Raw genomic sequence first — 22,887 nt, forward strand, 5'->3', positions numbered from 1 at the left:
GGACACTCAAGGTACAGCTCTAGTGGGGGTGGGGTGGAAAGACTGACAGGGCATCACAAGTATAGATTTAAAAATAATGGAAATAGCTGGGAAAAGAAAAATATATATAAATTATTGGAAAAAAACAAAAGGGAGGGGGAAGAAACGGAAAGGGGGCGGGGATGGACGAGGGAGTTCAAGATCTAAAGTTGTTGACTTCAATATTCAGTAATTTCTCTGCTCCTCTCACCCATTCTAATCTGTCTCTCTCTGAACTTATTGCACTCCGTTCTCTCAGGTCCAACCCCAACATTGTCATCAAACCCACTGACAAGGGTGGTGCTGTTGTTGTCTGGCGCATGACCTCTACCTCGCGGAGGCTGAACGTCAACTCGCAGACACTTCCTCCTACCTCTCCCTGGACCATGACCCCACCACTAAACATCAAGCCATTGTTTCCAGGACTGTCACTGACCTCATCTCCTCTGGAGATCTTACTCCCACAGCTTCCAACCTGATAGTCGCCCAACCTCGGACGGCCCGCTTCTACCTCCTACCCAAAATTCACAAACAGAACTGTCCTGGCAGACTGATCGTGTCAGCCTGTTCCTGCCCCACGGAACTCATTTCTCGTTATCTTGACTCCCTTCTCTCTCCCCTTGTTCAGTCCCTTCCCACCTACATTCGTGATTCCTCTGACACCTGACGTCACATCAACAATTTCCAGTTCCCTGGCCCCAACCGCTTCCTCTTCACCATGGACGTCCAATCCCTCTACACCTCCATCCCCCACCGGGATGGTCTGAGGGCCCTTAGCTTCTTCCTTGAACAGAGGCCCGAACAATCCCCATCCACCACTACTCTCCTCCGTCTGGCTGAATTTGTTCTCACACTGAACAATTTCTCCTTTAACTCCTCTCACTTCCTCCAAATAAAAGGTGTGGCTATGGGTACCCGCATGGGCCCCAGCTATGCCTGTCTCTTTATGGGGTATGTGGAACATTCCTTGTTCCAGTCCTACTCCGGCCCCCTCCCACAACTCTTTCTCCTGTACATCGATGATTACTTCGGTGCTGCTTCACGCTCTCGTTGGGATCTGGAAAACTTATTAATTTTGCTTCCAATCTCCACCCCTCCAGCATTTTCACATGGTCCATCTCTGACACTTCCCTTCCCTTCCTTGACGTCTCTGTCTCAATTTCTGGTGATAGACCGTCCACCAATATCCATTACAAGCTTACCGACTCCCACAGCTACCTCGACTAAAGCTCCTCACACCCAGCTTCCTGTAAGGACTCCATCCTATTCTCTCAGTTCCTTCGCCTCCGTCGCATCTGTTCTGATGATGCTACCTTCAAAAACAGTTCCTCTGACATGTCCTCCTTCTTCCTTAACCGAGGTTTTCCACCCACGGTCGTTGACAGGGCCCTCAACCGTGTCCAGCCCATCTCCCGCGCATCCGCCCTCACGCCTTCTCCTCCTTCCCAGAAACATGATAGGGTCCCCCTTGTCCTCACTTATCACCCCACCAGCCTCCGCATTCAAAGGATCATCCTCCGCCATTTCTGCCAACTCCAGCATGATGCCACCACCAAACACATCTTCCCTTCACCCACCCTGGCGGCATTCCGTAGGGATCGTTCCTTCCGGGACACCCTGGTCCACTCCTCCATCACCCCCTACTCCTCAACCCCCACCTATGGCACCTCCCTATGCCCACGCAGAAGATGCAACACCTGTCCCTTCACTTCCTCTCTCCTCACCGTCCAAGGGCCCAAGCACTCCTTTCAAGTGAAGCAGCATTTCACTTGCATTTCCCCTAACTTAGTCTAATGCATTCATTGCTCCCAATGCGGTCTCCTCTACATTGGAGAGACCAAACGTAAACTGGGCGACCGCTTTGCAGAACACCTGTGGTCTGTCCGCAAGAAAGACGTAAACCTCCCTGTCGCTTGCCATTTTAACACACCACCCTGCTCTCTTGCCCACATATCTGTCCTTGGCTTATTGCATTGTTCCAGTGAAGCCCAACGCAAACTGGAGGAACAGCACTTCATCTTCCGATTAGGCACTTTACAGCCTTTCGGACTGAATATTGAATTCAACAACTTTAGATCTTGAACTCCCTCGTCCATCCCCACCCCCTTTCCGTTTCTTCCCCCTCCCTTTTGTTTGTTCCAATAATTTATATAGATTTTTCTTTTCCCAGCTATTTCCATTATTTTTAAATCTATACCTGTGATGCCCTGTCAGTCTTTCCACCCCACCCCCACTAGAGCTGTACCTTGAGTGTCCTGCCATCCATTCTTAATTAGCACATTCTCTTAGATAATATCACCACCTTCAACACCTCTTTGTTCCTTTATCTGTGACATCATTTGATTATCTGTTCCTATCACTGCTTGCTTGTCCCTACAACCAACCATCCCCCCCACCCCCCGCCAACTTCTTTCCCCCTAACCTTAAACCAGCTTATATTTCACCCTTCTCCTATTTTTACTTAGTTCTGTTGAAGGGTCATGAGGACTCGAAACGTCAACTCTTTTATTCTCCACCGATGCTGCCAGACCTGCTGAGTTTTTCCAGGTAATTCTGTTTTTGGAAACAGGTAAGTGTTTGGTTCGTGAGTATGTTACTAATTTAACTTCAAAACTCATAACATTTTTGTACTTGTAAGGTTTTATCATTATTCGTCAGCTTTACTTGAGTTAATAGAGCTTGAGAGTAGTAAGGTTCATTAATTATAAATTAATTAAGAAAAAAAATAATAAATTAATTAATACATAATGGGAAGGCAAGTGATGTGTTGTGACTGTAGAGTGTGGGGTTTCCTGGACACTGGTGTGATCCAGGGAAAACACGTCTGCACTAAGTCTCTGCTGCTTGAGGGGCTTCGGCTCAGAGTCATTGAGCTGGAGGCCGAGCTGCAAACACTGCAATTCATCAGAGAGGTGGAAAATTCCCTAGGCAATTTGTACCAGGAGACAGACACACCCCTTTGGTTTAAGTCTTCTGATTTGGTCAGGGATAGGAGGGTGTGACTGTGAGTGAGGCAGATATGGGGACCCAGAAACTAGAAGTGAAGGGGCGTTAGCCTTTGCAATTGTTCAACAGGTTTGAGATTCTTGAGCTTGTGTAGATGAAAGCGAGAGCTGTAAGGTGAATGAGCAAACTGATGATAACACCATGGGTACAGGGAGCCGTTCAAGCAGGGGGAGTAGCGAACAGTATAGTCAGAGGTATAGACAGTTCTCTGCAGCCAAGAGCATGAGTCCAGGCTGCTATGTTGCCTGTCTGGTGCCAGGGTGCTACTTGGGGCAGGAGAAGAACTTGCAGTGGGAGGGGAAGGATCCAGTTGTCATGATCCACATTGGTACCAATGACATTTTTTTTAGGGAGTAACTAGCTTAATCGAGAGGGACGTCATGGCAGGAGAACTCAGACCCGTGATATGCTCCTCCTGCAGGTTGTGGGAAATAAGGGACGCTTCCAGCATCCCTGGTGATCATGTGTGTGGAAGGTGTGTCCAAATGCAACTTCTAGCTAACCGGATTTCGGAGCTGGAGCTGCGGGTGGACTTATTGTGGAGCATCCGCGATGCTGAGCAAGACATGGACAGCACAGTTAGCGAGGTGGTCTCACCGCAGGTGAAGATTACACAGGCAGAAAGTGAATGAGTGACCATCAGGAACAGGAAAAGACTCAAGAAGGTAGTGCAGGAGTCCCCTGTGGTCATCCCCCTCTCTAACAGATATACCGCTTTGGATACTGTTGGGGGGGATGGCCTTTCAGGGAAAAGCAGCAACAGCCAAGTTCACGGCACCGCGGGTGGCTCTGCTGCTCAGAGGGGCGGGAGGAAAACAAGTGGCAGGGCTATAGTGATAGGGGATTCAATAGTTAGGGGCACAGACAGACGCTTCTGTGGCCGCTAATGTGAATAAAGGATGGCATTTTGCCTCCCTGGTGCCAGGGTCCAGGATGTCACTGAGTGGCTGCAGGACATTCTGGGGAGGGAAGGTAAACAGCCAGTGATCGTGGTACACATTGGTACCAACAACATAGATAAACTAAGGGATGAGCACCTGCAAGCTCAGTACAGGGAGTTAGGGGATAAATTAAAATGCAGGACCTCAAATGTAGTAATCTCAGGATTACTCCCAGTTCCACGTGCTAGCGAGAGAAGGAATAAGAGGATAGACCAAAAGAACACGTAGCTGGAGAGATGGTGCAGCCGGGAGGGATTCAGGTTCTTGAGGCACTGGGACCAGTTCTGGGGAATGTGGGACCTGTATAAACCGGACAGGCTGCACCTAGGCAGAGCTGGGGCCAGTGTCCTTGCAGGGGCTTTTGCTAGTTCTGTTGGGGAGTATTTAAACTAGTGTGGCAGGGGGATGGGATCCCAGGAGTAGGATCAGATAGGTCAGATTCAGATCAGAAAAATGGAAGTGGAATATTAGCTAGGGACGTTATGATAGACATGGAGTTACAGGAGAAGCAAAGTTTACAAAGTGTCCAGCAAGGGAAATTGACGGGGTTAAACTGTTTATACTTCAATGCAAAGAGCATTACAAACAAGGTAGATGAATTAAGGGCACAGGTAGACACATGGCAGCAGGATGTCATTGCTATAACGGACACCTGGCTGAAGGAGGGACAAAACAGGCAGCTTAATATCCCTGGTTATAGAGTCTTCAGACATGATAGAGTAGGAGATAAAAAAAGGAGGGGGGGGGTGGTTAGCACTAATGGTTAAAGAATCAATTCCAGTTGTGAGAAGGGATAATATACTAAATGGGTCAGCAAACGAGGCTTTATGGATTGAGCTTAGAAATAAAAAAGGGGCAGTCACACTACTGGGAGTATACTACAGACTCCCAAATAGTGAAAGGGAGATAGAAGAACAAATATGTAGGCAAATTTTTGCCTGTAAGAACAAGAGGGCAATAATAGTAGGAGACTTCAACTATCCTAATATCAACTGGGATTCAAACAATAAAAGGGGCACTGAGATGGAAAATTTCATGCAGTGTGTCCAGGAAAATTTTTTCAACCAATTAGTGACAAACCCAACGAGAGGAGGTGCAATTCTAGACTTAGTCTTGGGGAACGAAGAAGGGTAAGTGGGTGAAGTGACAGTTGGCAACCATATCGGGGGCAGTGATCACAATTCTGTTAGATTTAGCATTACCATGGAAAAGGACAGAGATAAGGCAGGAGTAAAAGTCTTGAACTGGGGGAAGGCAAATTTTGCAGAAATGAGAAGGGACTTGGCTGAGGTGGACTGGACAGCACTGCTGGAAGATAAAACAGTTGAAAACCAGTGGGAAGCACTGAAAAGCGAGATCCTAATTGTACAAAGTAGACATGTCCCCTACAAAAATAAGAGTGGTACTGCCAAATCTAGACTTCCCTATTTGTCTAAAGGAATACAGGGGAAGATCAAACAGAAAAAGAAAGCGTACGATAGGCACAAAGAACTAAGCACTGCAGATAGCCTAGACGAATATAGGAAGCCCAGGAACGAAGTAAAAAAGGGAATAAGGAAATCAAAGAGAGGGCATGAAAAAAGATTAGCAAGTAAAGTTAAAGATAACCCAAAGGTGTTTTACCAATACATTAATGCTAAAAGATTGGTTAAGGAAAAAGTGGGGCCTATCAGAGATGAAGATGGAAACTTGTGTTGCATAGGCTGTGGGAAGGGGTTTGAATGAATATTTTGTCTCCGTGTTTATAAAGGAAAGGGAAGATGTAGATACAGTAGTCCAGGAGGAACACTGCGGGATATTGGATGGGATAGTCATAAAGAGAGAGGAAGTACTCGAAGGGTTAAAATCCTTGAAAGTTGATAAGTCACCAGGGCCAGATGGATTGTTTCCGAGGCTGCTGAAGGAAGTCAGGGAGGAGATAACAGATATAAAAGCAAAGAACTGCGGATGCTGGAAATCCAAAACAAAAACAAAAACTAAAATACCTGGAAAAACTCAGCAGGTCTGGCAGCATCGATGGTGAGGAGCACAGTTGATGTTTTGAGTCTGCAAGACTCTTCAACAGAACTAACTGAAAATAGAGGAGGAGTGAAATATAAGCTGGTTTAAGGGGAGGGAGGGGGGGGGTGGTGTTGGGACAAGAAGAGCTAGGTAGAGGGCCAGTGATAGGTGGGGATAACCAAAAGATGTCACAGACAAAAGGACAAAGAGATGTTGAAGGTGGTGATATTATCTAAAGGAATGTGCTAATTAAGGGTAGAAAGCAGGACAAACAAGGTACAGATAGCCCTAGTCGGGGTGGGGTGGGGGGAAGGAATCGAAAAAGGCTAAAAGGTAGAGATAAAACAATGGATGGAAATACATTTAAAAATAATGGAAATAGGTGGGAAAAGAAAAATCTATATAAATTATTGGAAAAAACAAAAAGGAGAGGGAAAATCGGAAAGGGGGTGGGGATAGAGGAGAGAGTTCATGATCTAAAGTTGTTGAACACAATATTCAGTCCGGAAGGCTGTAAAGTGCCTAGTCAGAAGATGAGGTGCTGTTCCTCCAGTTTGCGTTGAGCTTCACTGGAACAATGCAGCAAGCCAAGGATGGACATGTGGGCATGGGAGCAGGGTGGAGTGTTGAAATGGCAAGCGACAGGGAGGTCTGGGTAATGCTAGCGGACATTCCGAAGGTGTTCTGCAAAGCGGTCACCCAGTCTGCGTTTGGTCTCTCCAATGTAGAGGAAACCTCCATCACCCCCTACACTTCAACCCCCTCCCACGGCACCTTCCCATGCAACCGCAGAAGATGCAACACCTGTCCCTTCACTTCCTCTCTCCTCACCGTCCAAGGGCCCAAACACTCATTTCAAGTGAAGCAGCACTTCACTTGCACTTCCCTCAACTTAGTCTACTGCATTCGTTGCTCCCAATGCAGTTTTCTCTGGTAACAGGAAGAAGAGAGCAAGGATAAATGGGTCTTTTTCTGATTGGCAAGCTGTGACAAGTGGAGTGCCACAAGGATCAGTGCTGGGGCCTCAGCTATTTACAATCTCCATCAATGATTTAGATGAAGGGACCAAATGTATGGTAGCTAAATTTGCCAATAACACCAAGATAGGAAGGAAAGAAAGTTGTCAAGAGAAGGTAGACAGTTTGCAAAGGGATATAGATAGGTTAAGTGAATGGGAAAAAAGTTGGCAGGTGCAGTATAATGTTGGAAAATGTGAATTTGCCCATTTTGGCAGGAAGAATAGAAAAGCAGTATACTATTTAATCAAGAGAGATTGCAGAACTCGGTGATACGGAGGGATCTGGGTGTCCTGGCGCATGAAGCACAAAAAGTTAGTGTGCAGGTACAGCAAGTGATTAGGAAGGCAAATGGAACATTGGCATTTATTGCAAGGGGAATGGAGTATAAAAGTAGGGGAATTTTACTGCAGCTGCACATGGCCTTGATGAGGCCATGTCTGGAATAGTATGTACAGTTTAGTCTCCTTATTCGAAAAAATATATAACTATGTTAGAAGCAGTTTAGAGAAGGTCCACGAGACTCATTCCTGGGGTGAGGAGCTTGTCTTATGAGGAAAGGTTGGACCGATACCCGTTGGGGTTTAGAAGAATGAGAGGTTACCTTATTGAAACATATAAGGTCCCTGAGGGGATTTGATAGGATAGATACTGGGAGGATGTTTCCACTTGCAGGAGAGACGAGAACCAGGAGACACAGTTTAAGAATAAGAGATCTACTATTTAAGACAGAGATTAGGAGAATTTTTTTCTCTCATATCACAGAATCACACAGTGCAGAAGAGGCCCTTCAGCCCATCGAGTCTGCACCAACATGTCAGAAACACCTGACCTACCAACCTAATCCCATTTACCAGCACTTGGCCCATAGCCTTGAATGTTATAACGTGCCAAGTGCTCAACCAGGTGCTTTTTAAATGATGTGAGGCAACCTGCCTCCACCAGCGTATTCCAGACCGTCACCACCCTCTGGGTAAAAAGGTTTTTCCTCACATCCCCCCTAAACCTCCTGCCCCTCACCTTGAACTTATGTCCCCTTGTGACTCATCCTTCAACTGCTGCTCCCTATCCACCCTGTCCATGCCCCTCATAATCTTGTACACCTCGATCAGGTCGCCCCTCAGTCTTCTATGCTCCAACGAAAACAACCCAAGCCTATCCAACCTCTCTTCATAACTTAAATGTTTCATCCCAGGCAACATCCTGGTGAATCTCCTCTGCACCCCCTCCACTGCAATCATATCCTTCCTATAATGTGGCAAACAGAACTGCACACAGTACTCCAGCTGTGGCCTCACCACGATTCTATACAACTCCAACATGACCTCCCTACTTTTGTAATCTATGCCTCAACTGATAAAGGCAAGCGTCCCATATGCCTTTTTCACCATCCCACTAACTTGCCCCTCTGCCTTCAGAGATCTATGGACACACACGCCAAGGTCCTTTTGTTCCTCAGAACTTCCTAGTGTCATGCCGTTCATTGAATACTTCCTTGTCAAATTACTCCTTCCAAAGGGTATCACCTCACGCTTTTCAGGGTTAAATTCCATCTGTCACTTATCTGCCCATTTCACAATCCCGTTTATATCTTCCTGTAGCCCAAGACACTCAGCCTCACTCTGTTCCTCTTTCCACAGATGCTGCCAAACCTGAGTATTTCCAACATTTTCAGTTTTTAATTTCAGATTTCCAGCATTGGCAGCAGTATTTTGCTTTTGTGTTAGACCGAACCAAGTTGAATCTAAAGTAAAAAGAAATTAGCTCAGGCAATCCAGACAAAATGAAAAGTGTCACAGTGCTTTTGTACAACTCAACATGTTGAATGTTTCATGCCTGCGTTCATATGCCTATATTCTGTTTGTCAGGATTATAATTGCAATGAAAGTACAATATTGTACTATTGCAACGAGACAGCCACCGTGTAACTCTGCCCATCACTGAAACGCTAAAACTGCCAGCTCCAGGCTCATCCCATTCCGACTGTTACTTGTCTAATGTTAGACACAACTTGTGTTCACTCGAACACAAAAGCAAAATACTGCAGATGCTGGAAATCTGAAATAACAGTAAATGCTGGAAATACTTAGCAGGTCTGGCAGCATCTGTGAAAAGAGGAACAAAGTTGATGTTTCTGGTCAATGGCATTTGATCAGACCTGGGAAAAGTTAGAGATTTAATAAGTTTTAATTAAGCAAATTAGAAGTTACCTGCAACACCATAGCCAGGAGCTGTTGGATACAGAGGGTATGCTCCAGGAGGCATGCTGGGTAGATTGGTTGGCTGCATAGGGAAACTGCGAATCACCTCTCTTCCACCTGGAACAAATAATCACACATTAATACACATGCACATTAACGCATGTATACATTAAGACATATGTACATTAACAATCACACAATAACGTGTACTTACATTAACAACCGCACATTAACGGACATGTACATTAATATGCATGTACATTAACATATGCACATACATTAATACACTTGTGCATCAACAAATGTACATCAACATACACACAGTAACATATGTTCATAACACACACAAATTACACACACATACATTAACACATCATCACCCACAATCTGTCTGGCTCACTGGCCAGTGACTGGTATGTTCTGATTGGCTCACTGACCTGTGAAGATTACAGCAAGTATAGCAAGCTTCTAGAAACAATAATTTGAGACAAACTTAATAACCACTTGGACAAATGTGGGTTAATTAAGGAAAACCAACACGGATTTCTTAACATAAAATCATGTTTAACTAACTGGCTTAAGTTTTTTGAAGAGGTAACAGAGAGGGTGGATGAGGGTAATGGTGTTGATGAAGCATACATGGATTTCCAAAAGGCTTCTGGTACAGTGCCACACAATAGACTTGTGAGCAAAGTTAGAGCCCATGAAATAAAAGGTACAATAGCAACATGGATATGTAATTGGATGAATGACAGGAAACAGAGATTAGTGGTTCATGGATGTTTTTCAGGGTGGAGGAAGGTTTGTAGTGGAGCTCACCAGGGTTCGGTTTTGGGACCCTTGCTTTTCCTGATATATATTAATGACCTAGACCTTGGTGTACAGGGCACAATTTCAAAGTTTTCTGATGATACAAAACTTGGAAGTACTGTGAACTAAGGAGGATAGTGTAGAACTTCAAAAGGATGTACACAAGTTGGTGGAATGGGCAGACAGGTGGCAAATGAAATTCAATGCATAGAAGTGTGAAGTGATTAATTTTTGTAGGAAGAACACGGAGAGACAATTTAAAATCAAGGGTACAATTCCAAAAGGGGTGTAGGACCTGAGTGTATACGTGCATGAGTCATTCAAGGTGACAGGACAGGTTGACAGTATGTTTAATAAACTGTACAGTATCCTAGGCTTTAATAATAGGGACATAGAATACAAGAGCAAGGATAAACCTGGATAAAACACTGCTTCGGCCTCAACAGGAGTACTATGTCCATTTCTGGGCACCACACTTTAGGAAACATGTGAAAGCTTTAGAGAGAGTTCAGAAAAGGTTCATGAGAATGGTTCCAGGGTTGAGGAACTTCAGTTATGTAGATAGATTGGGGAAGTCGGGACTGCTCTTCTTGAAGAAGAGAAGATTGATAGGAGTTTTGACAGAGCTATTCAAAATCATGAGGGCCCTGGACAGAGTAGATAGGGAGAAACTGTTCCCACTGGTAGAACAATTGAGAACAAAAGGGCACAGGTTTAAGGTAATTGGAAAAAGAAGAAATGGGGACATGAGCAAAAACTTTTTCACGCAACGAGTGGTTAGGGTCTGGAATGCACTGCCTGAGAGTATGGTGAAGGCAGATTCAATAAAGGCATTCAAGAAGGAATTGGATTATCATCTGAAAAGGAAGAATGTGCAGGGTTACAGGGAGAAAGTGGGGTAATGGCACTTGTATTGCTTGCTCAGGGAGCTGCTGCAGGCAGGATTGGCTGAATGGTCTCTTCCTCTGCTGTAACAATTCTGTGATTCTGTGAGAAATGATCTTGGTTTAGAGGATCAAAACGTAGAATCAGTTTGGGTAGAGATAAGAAATATCAAAGGAAAGAAGTCACTGGTGGGAGTAGTTTATAGGCCCCCTAACAGTACTACACAGTCGCTCAGAGTACGCATTAAAAACTAATAGGGGCTTTCAAGAAAGGTACTGCAATAGTTGTGGGTAACTTTAATCTGCAAATCGATTGGACAGATCAAAATGGCAAAGGTAGCCTGGAAGATGAGTTCATAGAATGCATTCAGGACAGTTTCTTAGAACAGTATATTCTGGAACCCAGTAAGGAACAAGCTATTTTCAACCTGGTTATGTGTAACGAGACAGGATTAATTGAGACCTCAGAGTAAAGGATCCTCCAGTCAAAAGTGATTATAACATCATAGATTTTCACATTCAGTTTGAAAGTGAGAAATGTGGGTCTATAATTACTGTCTTAAACTTAAATAAAGGTAATTACAAGGGTATGAAGACACAGTTGGCTAAAGTGGGCTGAGTAAATAGGTTAAAAAGGAAGACGGTAGAGAAGCAGTGGCAGATATTTAAGCAGAAATTTCACAATGCTCAACAAAAATGTATTCCAGTGAAATAGAAAGACTCTACAAGAAGGATGCACCATATGTGGCTAACTAAGGAAGTTAAGGCTGGTATTAAATTGAAAGAAAAGGCGTATATTGCTGACAAGATTAGTGGTAGGCCTGAAGATTGGGAAAATTTTAGAAGCCAGCAAGGAATGACTAAAAGAATAACAAAGAGGGAGAAATTGGAGTATGGGAGAAAATTAGAAAGAAATATAAAAACTGTCTGTAAAAGCTTCTAGAACTATATAGAAAGGAAAAAAGAGTATCTAATGAGTGTCTTTAGAGCATGAGACTGAGGAATTAATAATGGGAAATGAGGAATACTTGAAAATTATGAGGTAAAAGGGAGAAACTTAAAACAATCACAATCACTCAGGAAAACGTACTGGGAAAACTATTAGAACTAAAGGTTGACAAGTCCCCTGGACCTGGTGGCTTTCATCCTAGGGTCTTAAAGGAAGTGGCTGCAGAGATAATGGATACATTGGTTGTGATCTTCCAAAATTCCCTAGATTCTGGAAAGGCCCTAGAGGATTGGAAAATCACAATTGTAACACCTCTAATCAAGAAAGGAAGGAGACAGAAAGCAGAAAACTATAGGCCAGTTAGCCTGTCTAAACTCCTGTCATTGAGAAATGCTAGAATCCATTATTAAAGGGGTAGTAGCAGGGCATTTAGAAAATCATAATACAATCAAGCAGAGTCAACACGGTTTTGTGAAAGGGAAATCGTGTTTAACAAATTTATTAGAGTTCTTTGAGGATGTAACTAGCAGGGTGGATAGAGGGGAACCAGTAAATGTAGTGTATTTGACAGCAAGTAATTAGGAAGGTCTATAGTTGGCCTTTATTGCAAGGTGGATGGAGTATAAAAGTAGGGAAGTCTTGCTCCAACTGCACAGGGCATTGGTGAGACGACATCAAGAGCACAATGTATAGTTTTGGTGAGCTTACTTAAGAAGAGACATACTTGCATTGGAAGCAGTTCAAAGAAAGTTCACTAGGCTGATTTCTGGGATGAGAGAATTGTTTTCAGAGGAAAGATTGAGCAGGTTGAGCCTAATGGAGTTGAAGTTTAGAAGAATAAGGGGTAATCTTATTGAAGCATAAGATTCTGAGCGGGGTTGACAGGGTAGATGTTTCCCCTCATGGGGTACCTAGAACCAGACACACAGTTTAAAAATAAGGGGTTCCCATTTAAGACGGAGGTGAGGAAAATTCTCCGCTCTCTATACCTTTCACACTTGTTACGATCTCCCAAGCACTATTAACTCAGCACTATAGTTTGTCAGATTTAGATTTAAATCCTGTTCCTTTTTAATTCCACCCAAGAGTTTCCTCATGCATTATGAGATCTTGAGAGCTCATTCACTTCTCCTTCTGGAATTAGACCAAGTATGTATATCTCTCCAGAATTCACTTTAATTTCTCCTCAGTGTTCCAACTATTCTCCAATGGATATGGTTTCATGGGGATCCTTTCATTAGCTTTTGGCTAAGCAACCCGCCAACATTCCTTTAAAGCCTCATTACTGTGGATTTCTCTGCTCAAGCTTAGGCATCACTGCATTCTTGCTTCGTAAATTAAAAATCAGGAATACCCCTAGCTCATAAGGGCCTCTCCAGGATTAGCGTAAGAGTACTAGGCGCCCTAGGCGAACCTTCAGCCTTATGCTCCCCCCACCAATTCCATCCCCCACCCCCCCATGTGACCTGTTTGGTTACGTATCAGGGACCTTGCATTAACAAACAAGCACACATACGTGCACAAACACACACACACAGGGAAACAAAAAGGCAGAGCATGCTGCATTTGTAATTAAAGACTATAATTTTCTCCAGGATGATTCTATGAAGCAAATCTACACAACAAAGGGAATCACTAACCAGCAATGCAATAGACAGGGCACAGGAAATATTGATGAAAGAAGCTGTTAAACTTCACTTGCAAGTAAGTGGAGAATGTTTATAGATTCTTATTTTGAAGCCACTTTTATATTGTTCTAATGCTGCTAACTCCTAACATGTAGATCCTCTAGGCTGGTGGTATTGGCAGACTGTAAAAACAATTTGATCCTTATGTGAATAATGACTTTAGTTTTACCTAAGTCTCACTCATAAACCAAATGTCTGATCAATATTCAGAGGAGAAAGAGGAAGCTGAAACCTAAATACTAATTAGAATAATTACCAAAGTCACTGATAACTTATTCAATAACTGATAGTTCAAATGACAGCACAATGCAGGTACTCCCAAGTGCTCAGTCCACCTGGAGAGTTTCTTCAACAATAACAAGAGGTCCAAGAAAAGTACCTGATGGTCCTCCACACTGGGATGAGTACTTCGCCGTGGCTGCCAATTGTGAGACTGCTGCAGAACAAGAGTAAGGTTCCCCAGCAGCAGGGGACCGAGAGTGGGACAGCAAGGTCCTTGCTCCAGCCATCTCCATCGGTGCCTACAGTGGGAGAGGACAAGATGAAAGTCTCCTGGGACTGGCCAGAGTTGTGATTAGAGGAGCAGCAAATGCAGGAGGCACGGATCTGCTCTTCTAATCACAGATTCTGTCTCTCCCATGCTTGCTGTTCCAGCTCCTCCAATTATAGATTCCCTCTCTGCCATTTTTACTGCTCCTCCAGATACAGAATCTTTGATTAGAGGAGCAGCAGCAAAAGTGGGAAAGGGGGAATCCGTGATCAGAGGAGCAAGAACAGCAAGCGTGGGAGGGGCAGAATATGTGATTGGAAGACAATTCTGTCTCTCCTGCACTCGCTGTTCCTCTAATCACAACTCTGTAGTCAGTTCCCCTTCTCAGAAACTCAGTTGCTAAGAATGGGAAAGACCTTTGGGCAGCTTTGTGATTCACTGGCCAGCTTTAAAAACAAGCCAGCAGATTGGTCATTCATTGTTTAAGTTTTCTCCCTTCTACCTCTGACCTTATTAAATAAACACAGGTTACCCTTTTAACTGTAATTACCCTAGACCTATTTGAATTGCACTTCAAGATTGTTTTTAACATCCTTTTCTCAATCAGATGTTTCCAGTTATCTTACATTTATATTCAATTCCTAAAACTAAAAGTTATTTTCTAAAACATATAAATTATGAAACCAAATATTGGCAACACTCTGAATTTATCCCAATTAATATTAGGGTAAATGAAATCCCCTACCATCACTGTCCCTATTGTTTTTGCACTTCTCAGCAATTTGCATACACATTTGCTCCTCTATCTCCCTCTGAATGTATGGGGGTCTATAGAACATTCCCAGCAATGCCCCTTCTTTGTTCCTCAAGTTAACCCATATGGCTTAATTTTATGCTCCTTCTACCATATCACCCTTCCTCACAGATGTTGTTATTTCCTTAATCAACTATACGAACGCCCCACCACTCCTTATTATTCCCCTCCCACCCCTCTCTGAAAACCTGGAACCAGGAATGTTGAGCTGTTATTCCGGCCCTTCTTTAAGCCATGTTTCAGTAACAGCTATGTGTCTATCTGTGCCTTCAGCTTGTCTGCCTTATTCACTAGACTCCTTTCATTAAATTATATACTGCTAATCACTGAACGGCTCCGTTTTTGCTTATTTTCTAGCATTTGTTTTCTTACGTGCGACCATATGAATTAGGAGGAGTAGGCTGCTCGGCCTCTCGAGCCTGCCCCTGCATTCAATAAGATCATGGCTGATCTGATTTTAACCTCAACTCCGATAACCTTTCACAACCTTGTTAATCAAGAATCTATCTAGCTCTGCCTTAAAAATATTCAAAGACTCTACTACCACCGCCTTTTGAGGAAGAGTGTTCCAAAGACTCAGTACCCTCAGAAAAAAGTTCTCCTCATCTCTGTCTTAAATGAGCAACCCCTTATTTTTAAACATTGACCCCTAGTTCTAGATTCTCCCACAAGAGGAAATATCCTCGCCGCATTCGCCCTCTCGAGACCACCCAGGATCTTTCATCATAAGGCAACACACCCATTCCAGATATTAGTCTGGTAAACCTTCTCTGAACTGCTTCTAATGCATTTACATCTTTTCTTAAATAAGGAGACCTGGGCTGTACACAAAGCTCACCAGTGCCCTGTACAACTGAAGCATAACCTCCTTACTTATGTATTCAACTCCCCTCACAATAAACAATAACATTCTATTAGCTTTTCTCATTACTTGCTGTACCTGCTAATCTTTTGTGATTCATGCACTAGGACACCCAGATCCCTCTGAATCTCAGAGCTCTGCAACCTCTCACCATTTAGACAATAAGCTTTTTTATTCTTCCTGCCAAGATGGACAATTTCACATTTGGCCACATTCTACTCCATTTGCCAGATCTTGCCCACTCGCTTAACCTATCTCTCTTCACAATTTACTTTCCTACCTATCTTTGTGTCATCGGCAAATTTAGCAACCATTCCTTCGGTCCCTTCATCCAAGTCATTTATATAAATTGTAAAACATTGAGGTCCCAGCACTGCTGACCCCTGTGGCACACCACTCGTCACATCTTGCCAACCAGAAAAAGACCCATTTATGCCAACTCTCTGCTTCCTGTTAGCCAGCCAATCTTCTATCCATACCAATATGTTACCCACTACACCATGAGCTTTTATTTTCTGCAATTACCTTTGATGTGGCACCTTATTAAATCAAATGCCTTCTCACGTACTAATTTCCTGCTTTCCATTTGCAGCTTTGCTTCTCTTCTTCCTGAATTCATGGGCTGCAGCGGTTCAAAAGGCAGCTCACCACCACCTTCTCAAGCGCAATTAGGGATGGGTAATAAATGCTTGCCTAGCCAGCAATCCCTACATCCCGTGAAAGAATAAGAAAAAAATCTATGCTTAGATTCCCATCCACTAACCAAGCTAGCGTAAACTCTCCCCAACAACACTAACAAACCTTCCACCATGAAAACGGTCCTGGCTCTGTTATGCTGCAACCTGTCTGGCTTGTACAGGTCCCATCTCTCACAAAACCAGTCCTAATGCCGCAGGAATCTATAGCCTCCCCCCACCTCCTGCTCCATTTCTGCAGTCTCACATTCATCTACACTATCCTCCTATTTCTGTGCACACTAGACCAGCAAATGATATATTCTGATGGGCTTACTGACTTGTGAAGGATAGATCTGATTGACTACAAGATCAATATACTGCAGGTGCTGGAAATACTCAGCAGGTCTGGCAGCATCCATGGAAAAGAAACAGAGTTAATGTTTCAGGTTGGTGACCTGATGTTCTGAGGAAATGGTTTTCTGTTTTCATAATGGTCTGATTGATTGACTGAACTGTGAAGGTATAGTCTGATTGGCTCGTTGACTTGTGAAAGGTATGTTAGATTGGCTCACTGACCTGCGCATGGGATATTCTGATTGGCTTAGTGACCTGTGAAGGGTATATTTGGATTGGCTCACTGACCTGCATATGAGATATTCTGACTGGTTTACTGACCTGTGAAGGGTAGCCTCATCTGGTGTCGTCGTCGGTACAGGTAGCAGCAGGAGCATAAGAAACAACAAACGAGAATCCCAACGATAACAATAAATAGAAGGATAGCAGAGGCGATTCCAGCAACAGTGGTAGAGCTAATTAAAAATAAAAGCAGGAATTCTAGTGTCAAGTACTGATAGCATTCAAACACACACAACCAATTACGTTACACTTGGTCTTAACTACACAAGTTATTTTCTGAGCACATTCTTCTCCAAGGAATGAGGTGGGAGGGTCAACTAACACAAGACCAGTACCAACTGCACAGAAGTAAGTAACATAAGAATTAGGAACAGAAGTAGGCCATTCGACCATTAGTCTGCTCTACCATTTAATGAATCATGGCTGTTCTTTGACCTCAACACCATATTCCCATCCCCATATCCCTTAATTCCCTTGAATAATTTTAAAAATCCCTTTGAGCACCGTTTGATACTTGTTCATAATTTTAAAAAATATTCTGCTTTTATATCTTTTCTACCAAAGTAAATAAACTCAGATTTCCCCATATTATATTCCATGTGCCACCTTATTGCCTACTCAATTAACCTGCTTACATCTCTTTGCATCCTTTTTGTGCCCTCATATCAGCTTACCCTTCCAGCCAGCTTTGTAATTTCAGCAAACTTGGTTAGTTACACTCGATCCCTTCATCTAAGCTACTAATATACATTGTAAAATAGCTGGGGCATCAGCACTGATCCTTGTGATACCCACTTACAGCCTGCCAACCTGAAAGTGACGTGTTTTCTGTCCTTTAGTCAATCCTCTATAATATATTGCCCCATCTCCATGGGCCCTTATCTTGTGCAACAACCTTTTATGTGTCACCTCATCAAATGCTTTCTGAAATTCCAAATATATCACATCCACTGGTTCCCTTTTATCTACTCTATTAGCTACATCCTCAAAAAACTCTAACAGACTTGTCAAGCACGTTTTTCCGTACATAAATCCACGTCGATTCTCCCTCATCATATTGTGACTTTCTAATTGTCCTGTTACTACTTCCATAATAATAGATTCCAGCATTTTCCTGACAGCTGATGTTAGGTTAACTGGTCTATCGTTCTGTTTTTCTCTCTCTCCTTTCTTGAATAGAGGAGTTACATTTGATACCTTCCAATCTCCTGGGGCCATTCCAGAATCTAGGGAATTTTGAAAGATCACAACCAGTGTATTCGTTACCTCTACAGCCACCTCTTTTAGACTCCTAGGATTGAAACCGTCAGGTCCAGAGAATTTGTCAGTTGAGTAAGCCCGAGTCCCACCGTCTCTGATGTTCAGGGCTTCTGGCTCTGCAGTTGTTAATTGGATGATCTGGGGTGGCCCAGCTCCAGTTCTCTCCCTTTCACTTGTAGTTTCTCTCTTTACTCCTGCCAGGGGCACGGTAGACTTATAAATGTCTGTAAGGCATGTGTGCATATAATGTATGCATGTATTCGATGTGGGCCAGGCAGGTGTATCCCAAATGTCATTGGCGTGCAAGTGAGGACTGTGTTAAGAATTGAGGGAGCTGACTGAGGTCTTGGCAGGTTACATAGGGATTGGGGTGAGTAGCAGTGATGAATGAAGAAAGAGAAAGTGAGGATATATATTGAAGGAGAACAATGGATGCTGCTGAAGCATAAATGGTTATGTGGAGTGATATGATGGAATATGCTTGATTAGCAGGGTAAAGAGATGGAGTATGCACTATAAGATGTAGGTGTATCTGCAATCGTGCTCACCTTTCTTGAGCTGATTAGGTCATTAAATCACTTTCTGCACTGGACCCAGGTATGGATCACCATACTCCTCTTCAGTCACCTCCAACTGTCTTCTTTGTTACAGCAGCAGATTCTTTTCTTTGCATTATCAAGGTTATGACCGCCTTCCTCGCCCTCACTCCACCCAGCAGTACATCAAGGGTGCCTCATTAAAGTGGGAAGCAACCTTTGGCTTCCCTGATTCCATTTCTACTTCTAATTCACTTGTACAGTTCACCTAGTTCCGCCAAATTTCACCATTCAGCCTTTAAATAGGTGAAGTGCAATTACATCATGCGAGGGTGCATCACCCCCACTAGTGAATTCTGGAGACTCAAAACCCAGAATATGATGATAATTGGGTCTCCACGTTGAAATTAGACATTCCTATGCATCCCACCATCTTCCATGCAACCATCTGCTGCCATACCCCCAACTCTCTTCTTGCTTCTATGTTAATATTGGGGTTCAAGTGTATGCCTCACCATTCGGTGGTGTAAGCGGACAATATGGCAAGAAAACCAAAAATCAGTTTCACCACACCGTGAAACCAGTTTGCAATCACTCGCTCAGCCCATCGATGGCGGGCCGCGTTTCCTCCCAGCAGACTTTAGGAACCTCATTGTAATGCACATCATTATAAGGCCAGCCCGCCAGGCTCATTCCCCTGGCCACTGGATCCATCCGCCCTAATCACGCCGACCTGTTTCACATCAGCATTTAAAAGGCGCGCACTTGGCAAGCTGCACTTTGAGGGGAACTCGGAGGTGAGTGCACAGTAAGCCTGTTGGACTTCAAGGTTAAGGCGCTATAAGGTGGGGCAAAGGCTGCCCTGCGGTTGAGGTGACTTTGTGGGAGGGGAGCAAAGGCTGCCCTGTGGTTGAGGCTACTTGGTGGGTTGGTGGGGATTGGTGGGGGGGGCGGGGAGGGAGGAGGAACAAAGGCTGCCTTGTGGTTGAAGGTAGCGCACAAGCACGTATGGGGTGGGGTGGGTGGGCGAGGGAAACGGCCATGCATTAGGGACACCTTGTATAAAGTGACCATTCCTCTGCAGCTGAGACAGTTTAGGCGTCGCCACATTGATGTGATTGGAGTCGGGCCTCTAGCTTATCTGCCCACTCAAGCAATGCAGAGGCATCAAAGTGTCGCCAAGTGCTTCAGAGCTTTTCACCCTTCTGGCACAGCCTGCAAACTATTGAGCGTTTTAGTGGACTGCAGAACAGCTGAACGACTGGGCACATTGTACAATCTCCTTGCTAAAGCTGGCCATGGAGCAGTCACTGGTGGAGGTGCTCACAGCTCCTTGCAAAATCATCATCCCAGTTTGGACCACGTTACCCCATGGTTCAAGCTAACAGTGCAGCTTTACACTGCACGTTAGGGGAATGCCTGTGCCTGAGTTGAGAGCACAGCAGGCAGTCCAATGGGCAAGGCTGCCGCCAATTGGTCAGGTGAAGTGGGGCATAGGAAGGTGGAGTTTCAGGCAGCCAAGCAGCACATTAATCTCAGGCCGTCCAAGTGGTGGCCAACACTCTCTAGGATGTGTAAAGGGGCCTTCAGATTTAACCAAGACAGGTTCTTAGTGCACTCATGCTAACCCACGCGTCTCTCTATTTCATCCTGCAGCAGGAGTGCATCAGGATCATGGAGCCTGGTGAACTAGCTGTATGCCACGTGGTGTACAGAGAGCGAAGGTGACGGAGAGAAGAGCAACTGAGGTGCCTGGCTGCGCAGAGGGAGGAGCAGCACCCTCTATAAGAGGTGGCTGGGGCACCCATACGCACCACAGAAGAGCCACAGCGAGCCGTTGCTGGTCGACGCCTAACTACACCCAGGTCTATAGACGTCGCCTTTGCTGCAGATGACTGACAACTAGTGTTGTCGAAGACTGCGCATGTCTAGGGCATGGGTCGGTCACATCTGCCAGCTACTGCAGGATTTGGTGCCATAGCGGACATGGAGGGTAATACTGCCAGTGGCCATGAAAGTGACTGCGATGCTCAATTTCTATGCCAGTGGCTCCTTTCAGGGCTCCACAGGTGACCTCTGTGGGATATCACAAGCCTCCACCCATAATGCATCCATGAGGTCACAGATGCCATCTTCGCGAGGGCACACAACTTGGTGCATTTTGCCTGGGACCACGAGAGTCAGGATGCAAGAGCAATTTGATTTGCCCAGATCTCAGGTTTCTCACAGGTGCAGAGTGCCATTGACTGCACTCATGTGGCGCTCATATCTCCATCGCAACACACAGTCAACTATGTCAACTGCAAGGGATTCCATTCGGTGAATGTGCAGCTTGTGTGTGACCACCAGAACCACATCCTGCAGGTCTGCACACGGTTTCCAGGGAATGTGCACGACTCCTACATTCTCAGTCACAAATCCCTGCAGTCTTCCAGAGTCCACAGATGCTGCAGGGTTGGCTCCTTGGGGACAAGGGCTACCCACAGAGGGCGTGGCTGATGACACTCGTGCAGCGGCCTCAGACTGCAGCAGAGAGAAAGTATAACAAGGCTCATGCTGCAACTCGCAGCTTGGTGAAGCAAACCATCGGGATGCTGAAGATGCGGTTCTGGTGCCTGGGCCGGTCTGGTGGAGCCCTGCAATACAGTCCACGGAGGGTGTCACGCATCGTCGTCGCCTGCTGCGCCCTTTACAACCTGGTGCTGCAACGGGGAGAGGAGCTGGCTGAGGAGGAGATGCAGGAACAGGAGGTCTCTTTCGATGAGGAAGACGTTGGCGGTGATGAGGGTGAGGAGGTCCTCGAAGGCGACGATGGCAGCAATGAGGCCCTTGCACTGGCCAGGCGAAGCAGGCGCGCTTGGGAGGCCCTCATAGCTGCCAGATTTGTGGAGGATGATAATGACATGCAGTGAGGAGACACTATAAGATCCTCACATTGCATCTATGAACGTCTGACTCCAGTCTTGCTTATGGCAGTGCACATACCCTCTGTGATAGTGCTCCTGTCATGAAGACATGGTGGAGGCCCTATTAGTCGCTCAATTGCAGGAGGATGATGACGACATGCAGTGAGGACACTCCATTGATCTTCACATAGCCTCTGAGAATGTCTGACGCCTGTCTGGCTGAGGGCAGTTCGCTTGAGTTCTGTGATTAGGATCATATCACGGAAACACAGCCATGAAACTTTCAATGTACCTGATCCTTTGTCAGCCTTCAGCAGCTGATCCCTTCAGGTGCACAGCGTCACTGGTCACAGATGCTGACGAGATAGGAGCCAGCCCCACCTTATAGGTGCTGAGAGTACACAGAGAGAATGAGAGAACTCTGTGACGTCTGCCCACGACATTCTGGCAGCAATGACCAGCACCATCGAGGTGTAGGCATTAGTAATGTGTGCGGGGAATGTGAGATCGAACCATCACTTTGGTCTGAAGGCTGCAAAGCACAGGGAAAAGGCCCTGGACTGAGACACCTGCCATAGGCAGGGAGACATTATTGGGAGTTTATTGACAATAGTGAACAGTTTGTACACCCAGGCTGTGCAACTACATCTTCTTAACCTTCCTAATCCAGCAGCTACATCTTGATGCTCCCCAGGATCCACAGCGGAGGTGAAGCTGACAGCTACGCCCTGTCTGTGATGACCTTGGTGGGCATCCTCTAAAAGGCTGAGACCTGGAGGGCCCCAGCCTGCTTTCGGGGTCCTGCTGCGTGGCAGTGGCACCCTCCTCGGCCTGTGGAGTGCTGAAGTCACAGGAAGACGGGATTCGGATTGCCCGGATACTCCCGCAGTCACCTGGGAGGATGGCCCTAGGGTGTGCACCTGCTGCTGATCCTCCTCCCCATGCATGCCCCAAAGCCCCTGGCTGACTCCTTGAGGAGAAGGGAAAGCTGGAGTGAGATCGAGCTACCCCAGACCCAACTCATGTACACACTGTTGGAGGCCAACTATGGCATCAGTGATGAAGTTCAGCCCGCGCAGCAGTGCAGGAGCGACATCCTGGACCAAGGTCTCCATAGAGACCGCCATCCTTCCAGTGTTGACCTCAGTGCATTGCAATGCTGGTGCTATCACCTCAGCCTGAAGGTGGACGG

The 22,887-nt window shown here is 45.2% G+C and overlaps 1 protein-coding gene across 2 annotated transcripts in view; it reads right to left on the reverse strand.

The window, feature by feature from the left end:
• shisa4 (shisa family member 4) overlaps positions 1–22,887 on the reverse strand; it is a 75,294-nt gene that overhangs the window by 14,137 nt on the left and 38,270 nt on the right. Inside the window, exons 3-5 of one of the 2 annotated variants that reach the window (XM_078546904.1) lie at positions 17,033–17,166; positions 13,894–14,035; positions 9,193–9,300 (exon numbers count right to left, since the gene is read on the reverse strand). In XM_078546904.1, the coding sequence (XP_078403030.1) occupies positions 9,193–9,300; positions 13,894–14,035; positions 17,033–17,166 (384 nt within the window). The remainder of the gene's footprint in view (positions 1–9,192; positions 9,301–13,893; positions 14,036–17,032; positions 17,167–22,887) is intronic. The other variant, XM_078546905.1, reaches the window with a different exon arrangement.

The sequence above is a fragment of the Cetorhinus maximus genome, chromosome 8 (assembly GCF_964194155.1).
Source record: "Cetorhinus maximus chromosome 8, sCetMax3.hap1.1, whole genome shotgun sequence".
Classification (NCBI taxonomy): Eukaryota; Metazoa; Chordata; class Chondrichthyes; order Lamniformes; family Cetorhinidae; genus Cetorhinus; species Cetorhinus maximus.